Below are 16,146 nucleotides of genomic sequence, written 5' to 3'. Positions count from 1 at the left end.
AAATTGGAGAAAAATAAAGTATGATGATTTTTGTCCTTTATTGGGGCAGCACTCCTGATTTTCTGGAAAACAAATTAAGACCACATTGTTCTAAGGGTAAGTTCTGGAGAAGGCAAAGAGGTGAAGTAAGTTAATTCCTAGCTGATGGGAATATTTGCAATAAGATACCTTCAGTGCACATATCAAAAATCCAGAGTTCCCAGAATCCCATGACAGTGCATTTTACAAAAGGCCCATTCCATGTGGCTGAACCTGCCTGCACACATCTTGCACTTCTCATTTTAAGAAGGAAATGTCTTATCTCCAGGCACCCACCCATCTGCCTTGCACAAAACAAATGTCTCTAATATTCCAGAAGTCTTAATGATATAATTATGACATGGAAAATGAGGCACTATTAGGTCTAGTCCAAATCCGCGCTGTGACATAGCAAATCTGCACTGGTAGCAATGGAAGGACAATGCCAGCAGCAGACCACGCAGACCTTGTCCAGCAGAAGTGCTTCTCTCTGGGTTTGTCAGCTGTGCTAATGTAGCCAAAAATGTCACGTGTGGTCTCTATCAACAACAACATCACATGTGTACATGAGCAGTTTACCCACCCAAGTAATACTCTAATGGTTGATATATTACGTAGAGCAAATATAAATAGGTTCTGAGGACAGTGTTGCGATGTGAGATAATCCAGAAAACCCAAGTCACCACCTACTCCAACACTAACACTTCAAAAAGCTGCACTGGGGGTGAGAGATACGAGAATGACCATTAAGGTATTTTGTTAATAAATATGAGCTAAAAATGTGGTTTGCATTGTTTTCTTTTGTGAGCTTTTACGCATAAAACTTTTTGGGATAAGACCAGAATTTCTTACCAAAGGCCTCCTAAAGCAAACCTTTACTCTCTTCTACTATAAGCCTGGGATGAAACTTCACAATGGCTTTCAAGGCACTGCTGAAGTGTTGATGATCCCCCCCAAAATCCTTGGATCAGGAAGGTTCTTGCCTGGGTCTGAATGAGACTGAGAGCTGCCACCGTAACAGAGCCAAAGTCCCTCCCTTTCAATGTCCAACAGTGGAGGCCCAAAGGAAAGGTAAGAACAGTGTCAGCCTCCTCTGCTGCTTGGTGTCACATCCTTCTCTGAGGTTTTGCTTCCTTTGCTTTATACCTACCCCTCTGCCCATCAGGCCATTGTTGAAAGGCAGTCCGATGAAGCTGAAAGCTGCCTCCTGGATGAAGTAGGGATTCAGGATACGTATCTCATGAGGTTCCCTTGGGACACGGGTTGCCACTGACTTCCAAAAGCCATCAGAGGCACTCTGATAACAACAAGGAAAAAAAAAAAGAAAAAAGAAAAAAAAAAGATAAAACAACAAACGCAATGATATACCATATATAGCAGATTTCTATTATTTTATTAAAAAACAATATTAAAACGCACTACTGCAGCAGGTCCCATTGTCTCTGCTCACTGCCACAGGGCAGTAGTGTAACATTGTAGGGGACCTGTGCTTCTTGGAGAGGTGACAGCAGCATGGACTGATGCACTTGAGCCAGCCTGGATAGCAACTGTGAGGCCTGGGCTTCAGCATGAATAACCTCTTCCCTGGTGCCATCTTTTCACTGTTATTTGCACTTCAGCTGGTTTGATCCAGGGATTAAGCATTCCAGCACATCCTGTGATCACTCCCACCTGCCTTCAAGGGGATACACCATTGGATAGCAAATGCTTTAAGAACATTCAAAGAGATTAAAATGACTGTACAGCCCTACTTCCAGTGGTGAGCTACATGCTTCCCACTTTATCCTAGATTTGTCCTGCCCTATTAGGTTTTATGTGAGTTAAGCTGTAAGGTTATAGAAATATCATCTTGTCTTGTGAAGAGTCGTGAATGCTCACAGTACAAGGGAGGAAACAACTAAGCATGTCTATTATTTTTACCCAATTCAAGTTTTCACTCTGCAAACATGGAAGAACACTGGCCTTGATATGTGCTGAGCTGCTAGACAGCCTTGCCTGGAGAGGAGTTTGTGCCACTCTGCCACACGGCTTCCCATCATTGACACCTTTCCAGGTGTCAGCAGGTATAGTACAGAGTTCCCCCAAAATAACCAGAGGATCCTGTGTTCACAAGACTTAGGGAGCAATTGTGTTCCAATGTTTCACTTCTCTTTGGGTTAATTCAGAGCAAGGCACAGGCCAGGAAGCCAGGAATTTTAATCTGCTGACCAGCAGTTTGGGCAGGATAATCTGACTGAACACCTCCTTCTTGAAGCCATCTTCCCTGAGATCTCCGTGACAAGCAACAGAGACAGTCACTACACTACATAAAAAGGACACACTCTGCAATTCATTACATACACCGGTTTTGGGTTGCTTGCAGCTTAGCAGTGACTTTACAGCTGCTCTCAAGGCACTGATGAAAATGTTGATTATCCACTGCAAAATCCTCAGGAGCTTCCCCTGCCCGGTAGTGACCACCCCTGTAATTACGGACTGGAATTCTGCCTCAGCCAATGCCTGCTGCATTTCAGACGCTCCTTGTGCTGTGCTCAGCTCCTGTGAACTCTCATAACACGTGTTGCTACACACCTTACAGAGTGTTTTTTATGGAACAATCCCATGGATATCTTTAGCTGCTGAATTTCATATCCTGAAATTGAAACTTTGGCAGATGGTTCATGCTACAAAAGGCATTAACAGAGCAAACCTGAGGAGGGTGCACACCGTCATCCAAACCAACTCTCTAAGAAAGTCAAATCCCATTGCTATCCATGCCCCCTCAAAACTGCCTAAACATAACACACTTTTGACAACCAGGGCAAGCATCCCATGGGTTTAAGTTCACATTTCAACAATGGCCAAGTGCCCTTGGGAACCTCAATGGAAAAAATTCTTAATTATCACTCATGTTTTTTCATCATACACACATGTTCTTTCATCATAGTAGAATTACAAAGAATGCCTGGTGTCAAAGCAGTCTAACACTTTCCATTATAATAAGCCATTTTCAGTCACTGAGCGATCCCAGCATTTAAAAAAACAGAAAAAACCTTTACAAATATTAATGAAGTCCAACATCCATTTGACCAAGGGATTTGAGGGATTTGGTATGCCAGCTGAGTTTTGCCTTCTTGTGAAAATTCATTAAAAATTGGATAAATATTAAACCTTTGGAATTTCCTAAGGGCACATGTAGAGTAGAGGCCTTTCAGTTTCAGGGAAGGAGACCAAAAAAAAAAAAAAAGTCACAGATTCCACTTGCATTAAGCATGCTCCAGGTCTCACAGAAATTAAGATGATAAACAAAAATCTTGAACAGCTACTCATTCAATGAAACCATCTTATCATGGGCTTAAGCAGGCACACCCTGGAAAAATAGTGTGTGACCTTGAAACTAAAATAAATTTATAAGTTCAATTATTATTTCACATACAACTCTAAATATGGCATTGCCTAAATTTTGTGAACAATTCAAGCCAAAGGTCTGCAAGCTATTTGAAGTGGACAGAAGATGCCTTTTGTTTGGACTTACACTCTGTAGGAGATTCTACATAAGTTCTGGGACTTAAGTAGGTTTTACATGGCTTTTACATTACACACAAAACATTAAATAGAAAAGGAAAAGAAGAAAAGCTATAAACATTTGAGAGTTTTACTCCTTGCTGCTGCTGGAGCTGTTTGGAGAGAAATAACCACACACACCACCACTGTCCATTTTCCCAGCACTGTATGAGCTACACCAGGACCACACCTGGGCTCCTCTCAGCTACTTCAATGCCAGTGTAAAATAAATGTGGGTGCCCATCCCTAGCTAGAAATACAAGCTTTGCTTTGCTCCCTTCTATTTAGCTGTTTCTCCTGTTGTACGTCATCACTATTTCCCTAAGCATTTCCTTCAGCTATCACACTGCTCTGAAACCGCTCTGGCTTCTCCCTTCTGTCTCATTTCTATTTGCTCTGTGTTCTTCCCTGTAACTTTTCTGGGCAGTTCCCCTGAAATTAGTTTTGAGGGACACCTGGGGTAGTCTTTCATTTTGGTGTGTTTTCCTGCTGTAGTTTCTAAAACAATTGTAGGGAGGAACAGGGACTCTCAGCAAGCAGCTCTCTCACTTCCACCTATACAGCAGGCAAAGCCCTGTGTAGTGCTAAAGAACCAAAAACTGTTTTCCTGGCTTGTAATTACCGAGATCCTCAGTCTTGTGGTTTGGCTCTCCAAGCCCCGTAGTTCTGAGCTCCATCTCGAGCGCTGTGGTTTTCTTCTGCAGCTTGTCACTGGCACGCTCCAAAGTGCAGCACCAGCCCTGCAAGCCCCAGGGGGCTGCTCCCTGACACAGCCCCCGGCAGCCGGGAGTGCAGCCCCTTCCAAGGCTCCGCGCTACCGCTGGTGCCGCGCCGGGGGTGGATGCTCAGCCTGATTGGACCCAGATGTTCAGAGAGGTTTCCAAAGCAATTACTTCCCGTTGGGGAACGCTGTCCCTTTTTCTGGCTGGGAGGAGACCCATGGAGCAGCAGGCTCTAGGAGGGAGGGCATACTTTTCCTGCCAGATTTGGGAGCTCCGACTCGCAGTTGGAGGTTGGGGGCATCCTCTGTTCTCCACTGCAGTGGCTAAACCTGCAGTACCTAAGGGTGGGCTTGTCACAATGAAATAACTCCCTTCCTGATCAGCACAATGATAAACAGTCAGAAAATGAGTCTGAAAACTGCTTAGGCAATGTTCCCACAGTGCCTCATCACCTCCTTGTACAGAGGTGGAAACCAGAGGGTCCAGGCTGGAAACTGTGTATCCTTGTTTTCAGGTCCCACTGTTATTACTTGTTGGCACTACTGTGCACCTGGAGCCCCAGCCACAGATCAGTATTTACAGTGCCAAAGGCTGCCAAAAGAAGCTTATACTATATATGTGTAAAGAAACAAGCATCACAGGGAGAGAGGCAGACAGGAGAACATGACTGAAGAACAAGTCCATGAGGGCCACAGCATTTTTAAGCAATGTTGGAGTGTTTTCAAAATTGGACATCACTAAAGGCTTTAGAGGAAACTATTTTAAAAGCACAGAAGAATTTAGATAGGTCGGGGCTTTCAAGCCAATTTCTTGTACAGTTCTTATCCAGCGAGAGAGGCAAAAAGAGACACCACCTCTAGAGACACCACTCCAGGAATAAACTGGTACAGACATGACAGACCAAAGATAGCAGATTAGGGGGAAGGGATAAAAAATGGCAGGGCTCACCAAATAGCTCCAGGGACAAGACAATCCAGCTGCAATCCCTCATTCTGTCCATTTGCAGAGTACTGAAGGCTAATAGGCACAGCCGGTTGTAAACTATTTTTTGTCTCCATTCAGTTTTCCGTCTCCTGTTCTCAGATTTACCAAGGCAAATCACAACTAAAATAAAATCACGCTAAAGGCAAATCATGCTAAAATAAAATATGGAAACTCAGAGCCTTAGCCAAGAAGCACACCTCAGTGGAAAATACAAACCACGAGAAGCAGGCTGAGTCTCCCAGAATAACAACATTTCTAATATACTAAGCAAAATGAGAGGTAATGCCATTGTGTCCTGATGATACAGATGCTGCCTCTTTTGTACCTCTGTAATACTAGTGGATTTAGGACTACAGGCGGCATAGCTCATTGAGATTTCTAGCTCTGATGGGAAGGGGACAGGAAGATTGCAAAGGTCAGCTACCGGCAAATCTGGGTACGTAGTATGTTGTTGCAGAGCAACCAAATTAAGAGACTGGAGAGGCAGCCTGTGGAAAATGGAGATTACTGCTCTTTTGAACTCTGCTAACACCAGAAATGGAGAGGAAGAAGGACATGAGGCAAAAAAAATGTCAAGGGATGATGCACCAGTCATAAGACCTCACCATGCTTGTGAGCACATTGTTGACTGGAATCTCTGCCCCCACCAAGCCTGGAATGTGATTTATTCTCTACCCATCATCCACAAGCTCTCACTGTCACACAAACAAGGTACAGCAAAACCACTGCGATCCATATGCAGAGGCTTTTGAAAGGTTTCTGCTCAGGCATAGCTGGATAGATGTGGAAGGTGTGTTTCCACTAGAAAATAACCATCTTATCAGCCAATGCTGCATTTCTCAGCGGTCAAGTAGACACGGAGACCTAGAAAATGCTCTTCTAGAAGTGGTAATATAAACGAAGTTGCATCATTTGCACTGATTATCAAAGCAACAAGGAATTCTTAGCAACAAGAACAGAGGTGCTGAGAGCCTGCAGTCTGGGATGATGGTCAACTGCCAGACCCACTAGCCCACACTTCAAGCATATTTACCCAATTTTCTCAAAGCTATGGAGAACCCCTTACCACCCTCTGCACATGGTTCTGTGGCCAGCATTCATTCTGAATGATCCTATCTTCAGTTTCTAGAGCCTAGAAATGCTCTAGAGACTAGTTCTGCTCTTATCTGCCCCAGTGAAAAGCTCTTACTCTGCCTGAAGCAGGAGCATTCCTCAAGCCTTTCCCTCATCTTCTCTTTGTTCTGTTGTCAAAAGAGATGCAGCTCTTCAACTACTACCCAACAACACAGTACTTCTAATTTTTTCCAGTTTTGTTTCTTCTCCCCAGGCATCCTCCCACTGACCAGGTCTAAAATCAACCAGCTGTAATTTCCCAGCCCATTCCCCTGTCAGTGTGGCCCACCTGCCAACTGCCTCACAGCACCTAAAAGAACTCCTGACTGGTTATAAAGCCCACAAATTTAGTTTTTACTAATGTTTCTCAGGGTAAGACCCAAATATATTACATACCTAGCAAACAAAAAGCAGCAAAGCATGATGGAGACAAAAGCACCTCAAAACATGGCACTACCAGAGCTTTTTTTTCCTTTTTAAAGCAAAAATATTTTCTTCTTTGTTGATAGAGCTGAGCTAATCATTCACTACTAGAGAGAAGTTTCATGAGGCTTGATAACCAGGTCGAAAACCACAAGAGAAAGGAAACTTAATTCCAAGCAGCAGCTGCAAACTTTAAACACTGTGCCAGACATGTCACCTACACAGCACCCTGGCTACACGTGAAACTGGAAGCTGTCCCATCCACAGATACCGGCTCAGAAAGCAGCAACTTCAGTGGTGAGAAAATCCACCTGGGACATGAGGGTGGCACTGGTGTGTCACACACCAGTTTGCTGTAACTCAGCAACGTGCTCATTCCCAGGGATGTCAGGAACTTTCTGCCCTGTTTACCTGCAAACATATATTGTGAATAAGCAGATAGGCATATTCAAATAGGCCTACTGAATTTCCAGCTTCATTTGACCTACATAACTGAGTGCTACAGCTAACCCAAATACAGACACGTGGCCCTCCTGTGTGGCTGGTCTAACACCAGCTGCTGTCTTCTGATTCACAGGATTAAACAGCACAAGGCCAAGAGCAGCTCTAAGGAGTCACGAGAGCAAGCTATTTTTATGACATGTTGTAAATGAAAAGGAATTCCTCTTTCAAAAAAAAAAGTATTCTCATGGTTTTATCCATGTAACTGAGAGCAAAATGTGGTTCACAGTTGTAAGATAACAAAATGCCATTAAAAAAGAGATTGTCCCGCGAATAAAACGGAACTTGGAACATGTCAGAGGAGCTGCAGAAAAACACTGAAGATCTTTCTGATGAATGCTGTTTCACAAGTCGAAGCATAAACGATGGCTCACATACGGTGTGTCAGCAGACGTGTCTTCTATGTGCAAACAGGGTGATGGATAGACTGTACTATGGACTCTTTTGTTCAAAATGTAAGCTGGATTTTGAGCCAAACTTTGAAGAAATATTCCTGTTCTGAAATGTCTTAGGAAAGATGGAAGTTTTTAGTGAAAGGAATGGATTCAGATAATTTATGTTTGCTTTGTGGTTTTTGTGAATAATAATCCTTCAATGAAAACATATCTGAAGTAGTAGAGTTTCAGAAAAATCCTAAAGAAGAATAGGTCCTACATCATCATTATATACAGGGTATTTTGTTCCCGTAAGGGACCAGCTCCTTTACTTCATTATTATTTTTATGATATAGTTTATGAAATGTCACACTCATGTAACATCTATTAAAAGGATACCAGGACTGAAAGGGTGAGGTCCACATGTTAGTAATTGCTGAAGTAGGACTGTCTCACGATTTCAGCTGAGGACTACTGTTGTGAACACTAACTTTCCAATCTTCCCACAAGATTTTTCTTATATCACCATGTATCTAAGTGTTTTACAAACCATACTTTCACACTTAGAGCATCTCTGCAATACTTTGTGTGTGTAACATCTCCTCAAGAGGAACCCTCAGTGTCTAACCAGCAGAACCATTCTTCCTCCTTGCATTTCCTCTCTGCTATCCACATGTTCTACAGCTCCTACAACTACTCATACAAGGCTGAATGTCTTGCATTACAGAAATTAGTCCAAATCTCAGTCTTCCCTCTCCACTAGATAGACAGCTGTGTTCTAAGCAAGCCAGAATATAATTATGTAATTAAGAATAACATCTGCACAGGGGAACTGAATTAACGTTGAAAATGCAATGTTATTTTTTTGTTTAACTTTTGGCAGCTTGATTCCCATAATCATAGAGCACTTTAAAAAGTCTTAAAGTGCCAGTGTTTTAGGAGTTTCCTGCCAGTTAGAAACCTTTCCATTCTCTGCTGTCCCCAGTACCCATCACTCTTTGAATTCCAACACTTTTGCTCTTGCCATGCATCAGAGCAGGCTACTGCTCCTTCCCAGTGCCTAGGTGACTGGGAGGAGGAAAAGGGGTTCCTGAGAGTCCAGGAGATATTCCCTGCTCCCTGGCCTGCTGTCCTTGCCGCAAACTCTTTGTGGAGAAGTAACTGATGAGAAAATCCTGCTTAGTTCTTACATCCCTGAAGATGTTGCATCCCAGCTAACTGTGTGGGAGGACACCTGACAGGCAGGACAGCGGAGCCACAGTAAGACTGACAGTGCCTGGCACTGACGGCATCTAACAGCCCCCATGGAACATCAGACCAAACCCTGGGATTTCACAGAACAGCAGGAGCCCCACCAGGCTGCAGAATTGGACAATCTCAGCAAAATAGGGTGGGAGACTTTTTTTTAAAAAACAAGGATACAACTGTGCATTTTCAGTAGTCGCCTCATCCTGAGACAGCTGAGTTATTTCAGCTGAACTTTCCAGCTGTGCCAAACATGTGGCATGGAAAACATCAGCTCAAAGATGCTGGTGTAATAAAACAATAAAGCATTTTCCCCATTGCTTACAACAGAAAACATGAGGCGATCCCAACTACAAGCTTAGCTACCTGCTCCACTTACAACCATACGCCTGCTCAGGAGAAAAAAAAAAAAAATTGAAAAAAAATTTTAAAAGCTGTCTTTGCAGGCTTGGGTGACAAAGCACAAGGGCATCCCAGGGCATCTGAGGACACCCATCAGCAAAGTCTTTTTTGGGGAGCTGAACTGATTCATGAGTTTGAATACAAACAGCAACTCACTAAACAACACATATTTAGACTAAATTCTTGACACATTGCAACAAAAAAAGCTAAAGGATCACCACAGGAAGAATTATGGCCTAAAAACCCTCATCGCTTTCTGAAGTTATCTCAAAGTGAGATTCCAGGGAAATTTTTACATTGTTTTTACAGCAAGAGTACACAGAAAATCTGTCTTCTTCTAGTTTGGCATCTTTGCTGAAATGAGAAGCCAAATCATTTGTATGTTCACTGAATGTTCATATACAATATATACAAATTATTCAGCCTCCTCTAAGAGGAGAAGGCAGAAAGGTCAAAATAACAAGAAACTGGGAAGATGCCAGGAAGCTCCTGCCCTACTTTGTTTTCTAGACTTGCATTAATAATTGGTGTCTTACAGAAGAAGATTTTTAAAGTAAGATTATTTAATATTCTTAAAAGATTAGAATTTAAATAAACTGTAATCCAAACAGAACATTTACATTTAAAGAGTTTTTTTCCAAATAGTCAGAGTGCTGATTGCCTGGGCCAGGCTCCATATTTTCTGTACTTGTCAGCTGTAGGCAAATTTCATTTAATCAAAAATGACCAGGATACAAGTGATGGTCCAGATGACAAAAACTTCCAAGTAGACCTACCAAGCTATTGTGAACCCAACAGCGTGGTCATTTTCCTCCAATTTTATGCCTCTGACTAAATAAATAAATAAAAATTAAGACACTAACAGATTTACAAATCTGTCTTAATTAAGAAGAGAAGAAACAACCTCAGACACATGCCACAAAATCACAATAGCAAGAATAGAAATACTACAAAAAAAAAGTCAGATCTTTCCTGAATCTCTCTTGCTTGCTGCCTTCATATGGCTTGGTCTATTTTCAGTTCTGTTGTCAGGAAAAGTGTTTGCATTAAATAGCTGCAAGCATTGAGGTAGGGGTGCTGCTCAGTCAGGAGGGGAAGCAGGTCAGGGATTCACACCTCACACACAGGAGCATCCTTCTCTCCTGGAGTAAGGAGCTGCCATTCCTCTTGGGTAGAACCAGAAGCACCACACACAGCTGGAGCACCGGGGGAGAGATAAATTTAGGAAGATAAAAGCACATGGGGAGTTTAGTTACCTCAGTGTTTATTATAGCAGACTGAAGATATAGGTCAACCCCCTGTCCTGGAGCCCTCGGTGCTTCGAGGCAGAGAAAATGTTACAAATTGCTCAGACAGCTCTAACTATGCAAGTAATCCATGGAGCCTGCCAAGGAACACATGTGTTTCAGGCATAATCGTCCAATCTATTCCTTTCTGAATTAACATCTGTCATCATGACACCATTCAAAATGACTGAAGACTGGATCATATTAACAACCACACATCTTGGATAAATATTTATGGTTTAGACTTTCTCCCCCCACCTCACTTTAAATAAAAAATGCAGATAGCAAAATTCCTGGAGCTGTGAAAGGGGAGTCTCTTTTCAGCCACTGACAGAAAGCGTGTGATTTTATTTACAAAACCAAATCAGTGCTTTTCCCCTCCTCTGTGAGTCTTCACACCCCACACTGGTGATCTTTTAGCATCCTGTAGCGTTGCAGTGCTTTCCAAAGAACTCTTTTGGGGAATTTTGTTATGCTGGAGGTTGCTCACCTCAGAGACTCCACAAAGCCTTCTCCCTCTGGATAAAGAAACAGATCTGGATAATTGTGCCCCAAAAAGAGAAAAAAATGCTGTGACCTTTTCAGACAACTGGATAAAGCAAACAACTTACTTCCATGACAAGCTGTCAGGTGTATTACTGGCTTGGTACCCTGCTCCTCATAGTCAACAAACGGGTCACAGAGAGTGAGGACAGGGGGTCCCAGAGTCACAGAACAGGAGGGAGGGAAGGCAACATGAGAGTGCAGCCCTGTCCTGCGTCCTCCCAGGACACAGAATTTTCCCAGACACTGGATTAAATCTGCATTTCAGAAAAAAAGATGTCAGCAATCAGTGCTCACCTCTGCAAGTATGTCATTTGAGAATTGTAAGGACAGATTTCTAGGAAATTATGTTAGTTCAGGCTGATTTTATCTAGTTGAGCTTCTAGCCACCACATTCTGCTATTTCTTCTCAGCACGGCTTGAGAGGCTGAGAGAAATCCTGCTGACATCTTTCTGGACGTCCTGCATAGCAGAGAGCAAATTCTCCTTCCAGTCCTTTACTCTCACACTGTTTGAGTGGAACTTGACCAAGATGTCCAGTCTTGATTTCAAGACATCAAGAGCAAATTCATCAAGCCTGTAGGGCAGATGTAGCAAAAATACTTATACTGATAAAAATGTGCTGCCTTTTTTGGTCGTTTGCCTAGCTTCAGATACACTTCTTCCGACAAAATTAAAAAGCCTTGTGAGAAAAAATGTTCCCTCTAGGTAGAGAGCGAGACTACAAGTAAATCCCTCCAAAATCTCATGCGTAAGCTAAATAAATTGAACGCAAATCTCTCAGACTAAGGGAGGCTTTGCAGACTTCAAATGATTCCTGTAGTTCTTTACTGAAGTGTTAACACAGAACATCTTTATTCTACTAACAGTTGCACGAATAGCTGATACCCTCTGGGTGACGTCTCAGTTTCATTGTTGGCCATGTCCTGGGACTTTTTCCATGTGCTGGATTCATGGTGTGGAGGAACATCTGCTGCACATGTGGGCCATGCAATACCCTCAGCAGGCATGGGCTGCACTGCTGGTAAAACCATGTATGGCTAGATGGGAGAGACACACACCTTGCTGCTGGAGAGGCCAGGTGGAGGTGAGGCCATGTAAGCACTGGGAAAGTTGCGGGAAATCCAAGAGCTCTGTGGTGCAAAAGGGAGCAGGACACAAATCCACAGGCAATCAGGCAATTTCGTTAGCTCTGCTGTTTATAGAATTGTGTGTTTCATTAAGATCAGCACCAGATTTGGAATTGGTTTCTTTACATTTGGCTCAGATATTCCAGTCAAGCTGGGCAACCTGAGTTTACATGCACTACGACCTCGACATGCACCTACCGGGATTTGCATAATACTGGTGTCTGAATATTGCCAGAGCCTCCCAAAGAGGGTGAGTGCAACATGAACACCCTCCTGGTGCTTTTTCAAGACACCTGCACTAGCTCTTCAGCTGGCCCTCACACTGACTTTTTGAGATGTGGAAAAACTGCAGCTCTAAATTACCCATCTTTTTTGACTTCGGTTGAGAAGGAAGGAGTGATCAAATATCCAGGCAAGAGCAGCAACTGTCAGCTGGATGGCAACACACATCAGAAGAGATTAGATGGTGACAATTTTAGGAAGAAATTGTCTCAGGATAAAGGAGGATGGGGAGGCAATCCCAGAAAGGATGTCCTGCTAGGGCAATGATACAGTCTTCTCAGGGGGCAAATCCTGTTTGGGTCTCTTCATTTAAGAACGATGTACAGGAATAGAAACTAAAGAAATAAAAATCTAACTGGAGCTCTCTGGTTTTCACGTTACAGCTGGGATTACTGAGCCAGAAATGAAGATGATGCTGTATTGGCAAATGTGGGATAAAGGTTCTTTAAGGACTGCTGATGCCTAGCATGGCTAAATGCTTCCCCTCCATTAATAAAAGTATAGGGCAAGGATGACTGGTGTTAGGTAACAGTAAGCAAAGCAAGGGACAAAAAAAAAAGGACAAAACAATGCATAGTGTGGGAAAGACTAGAAGGGCAGACACACCAACAATTTTTATTTTAATTTTAAAGAGAAACTGTCTAAAATTTGAGTAATCAATGATGTCATTCCTACAAGTATAGATACTTTGCAAACTTTTGATATCTGGATTTTTTTATTCAGAAAATAGTCTGGTTATGGCTATTTTTAATTTTCTTCATCTGCCCCACAGGCTTAGGTGAATGTGATTACAGATTTGTGGGTATTAATGGCTACCCAGTCCAGGTGGACAAATTTTATTGTCCAGGACACATCCACCTGGCACTATTAAATGCTATGAAGGCACATTGCAAAGGTACCAGGACAGCCCCTGCCACCAGCTGATGCTTGACAGTGCACTTACAGACAGTGTGCATGCCTGGGTGGGAGCAGCTCTCAGCTATGTAGTGACCTGCCTAATCTCATTATGCTGTTGCATGCAGGTATGTATGAAGGGCAAGCTCCAGCCTGCACTTTCCATACCAACAACCTTCCGTTGGGAATCTGGCCAGGAAGTCTCCCCCAAGGCCCATGTTGCAAACTGGGTCATTCCCTACTGAGGTTCCTGTATGGTCCTCAACACAGTGCTACCTGAAAGCTTGTTAAAAATCACAAAATACACAACTAAACTTTCCTCCCTCTTTTGGTCAACAGGGACAACATTTTATACAGCATATCTACATATTTTCCAGTCTCTCTTCTAACCATGACTGGAAAAAGCTGGCTCACCTTCTCTCACAGAGCACCAGTGTTCATACTTCTTACATCTTCTGCAAATTGCTCTGATCTCCTAGGCCAGTCACAGGGAAGGATTTTTTTTTTTCCATATGCAAGTCTTCCACACTTCCCTTGGGCCATTCCCACCAATGCCCTGCAATGGTGAAACAGCTCCTGACCATGGCAGCACAACCCCCCAGGCAGTATGGACTAGCCTTCTACACAGCCAGAGAGATCAAACTTAAAAATCCCAAACGATGTCAAAACAATCATCACAGAAAGACAAGCTAACTTCCAGCTACTCTCTGGCAAAGGAATATGGAATATTCTCCACAGAATGCATCACACAGACTCTCCCACCTCATCTTCTCAGTCAGAGACTTGGTAGGAGCCAGAAAAGTCTGCCTCATGTTTTCACTTTCTTACAAAGCATTTCCTGTGCTTCAACATTTAGTCAGCTGCCTTGACTGAGGCACCAAACCATTCTGATGATGTGGTAAGGTACTCTCTGCTAATTCCTCCTAGAATCCCCCCACACTCTGTGAGTGGAAATGGTTTTTAAACCATGTGCTAGGACCACAGGACAAGCACCACTGAAAAGGCTTTCTTGGCTCTTCCCCACTGCAAGCCTCATCATGTCCCCTGAGCAGGCTGGCTGCCTTACTCACCAGCCATGCCTCCCTATATTATACTTCTGAAGGGATTAGTTATAAATAGCTATTTAGGTGAAAACTCAAATTTGTGAAAGAAATGAAACAACCCTTAAGGTGATTTCTCAATTCAAAAGCTTTTCTCATTTATGATGGAGCAGAAAGTCCAGCTTCTGTTCCCTTTCAGCTGAGTCCAAAGAGAGCAGGAGCACACAAGGCAATGCCCAGCCAGACACATCTCTAAGCAGATGGGCTGAAGCTGTGTTTCAGCACAGGATGAGGCAGCACAAATCTGTAACCAAGCTTTGCATTCATAATGCATTAAGAAAACTGGTAGTGGATTTACAGCTCCACCACACTAGAATGCTGTCCCAAGAATCATCCCACGTGTCTTTCTCACAGTCCTTTAAAACCTGAAAAGATCCACTGTACACAAGACATTTAAAGCAACAAGCCCCTTGGAGGAGAAAAGGGAAAGAAAACATTTGCAGTTCAGAAGCAAACTCTGGAGTGAATCTGCCAGTAGCACTGGCCACTCCATTTGTCACCAAAGGCAAGAGACAGCATTGGAAAAAGCAGATTCTTCCTCCCTAGTGCAGACCCAGAGAAACCACCTGCTCAAGTGCTAGTCTCAAGCTCCAAACAAGCTGAAACTACACGCGTGTGAATGAAGCTTTACTTGGGATTGGACAGCAACAACAGATTCACAGCCTCACTATTTTCCTGAAGATGACAGGAAGAGCATGATGGCTCCTCAGGTTTGTTTTAGGGATGTAAACCAGCCCACAGGTAAGGCTATTTCATATCCGAGGAATCCACAGTGAACTACAGGGCTGTGACATTCACAGGCTGCCCTAGCAAACATGCAGCATGACAAGGCCATTAACTAATGGAAGAAGAGGAGCTCTAAACAAAAGCTCAGTAGACAGCACAAGTGCTGGCAACAATCCGGCCTTGGTTCCAGCACAGCAACACTCACTGATTGTGCCAGGAAGGTATCATAACACACATTTACCAGGACTAGGAGTAAGCCGTTGGGTTAATACAATAATGAAGTTCCCAAATAAAAACTTAAATAAAACCTTCCCTGCTGCAACATCCACAAGGTCTCTGCAAGCAGCAGTGACATGCTGTGACACAGGAGCAGGGGTTATGTTGTGCCCACTGCTGGAGAATGACGGCTGTAGGGCACCGCTGCTGTGTGCAAGTTGTCAGAGACATGTCCCTGCAAGGGACAGACAACCCAGCCTGGCCTCGCTCACAGGCAGGTGCTCACTTGCTCCTATGACTTTCACTATCAAAGAGAACTTCTAGGAGCTGCAGGCGCTTTCTGCACAAGTGACTCCTCCTGGCAAAGGCTGCAGAGATTCCCACTGGAATCATCCACAGGCTCATTACTACATGAGCAGGAAGCTCGTGAGCTGCCAATTTCTAGTGGCACCTTTGGCCTCACTTGGCTGCTTTGTTGCCATGCGCTAGATGTTCAGGGATGTGAGCCCTAGCAAGCAAGAGAGCTCCCTCTAATTCACTAATGACAGGCAAGAAACCACCCTAGAACTGGCCTCAGTACCAGGCTGAGATGGCTGCTTTTCATGTCTGGAGCTTGTAAATTCCTGTTTGTTTCAGGAAGCATC

At 43.4% G+C, this 16,146-nt stretch overlaps 1 protein-coding gene across 11 annotated transcripts in view; it reads right to left on the bottom strand.

The window, feature by feature from the left end:
• ST3GAL3 (ST3 beta-galactoside alpha-2,3-sialyltransferase 3) overlaps window positions 1-16,146 on the bottom strand; it is a 191,470-nt gene that overhangs the window by 24,912 nt on the left and 150,412 nt on the right. For all 11 annotated transcript variants that reach the window (XM_042030504.1, XM_042030502.1, XM_042030503.1 and 8 more), the window contains one exon: window positions 1,169-1,315. In XM_042030504.1, coding sequence (XP_041886438.1) covers window positions 1,169-1,315 — 147 coding nt within the window. The remainder of the gene's footprint in view (window positions 1-1,168; window positions 1,316-16,146) is intronic.

The sequence above is a fragment of the Corvus kubaryi genome, unplaced genomic scaffold, assembly GCF_017639235.1.
Source record: "Corvus kubaryi isolate FWS band 111438036 unplaced genomic scaffold, C.kubaryi_AGA036_p1.0 37334, whole genome shotgun sequence".
Taxonomy (NCBI): Eukaryota; Metazoa; Chordata; class Aves; order Passeriformes; family Corvidae; genus Corvus; species Corvus kubaryi.
The sequence above is the reverse complement of the archived record's forward strand: the minus strand, read 5'-3'. Positions and strand labels throughout refer to the sequence as shown.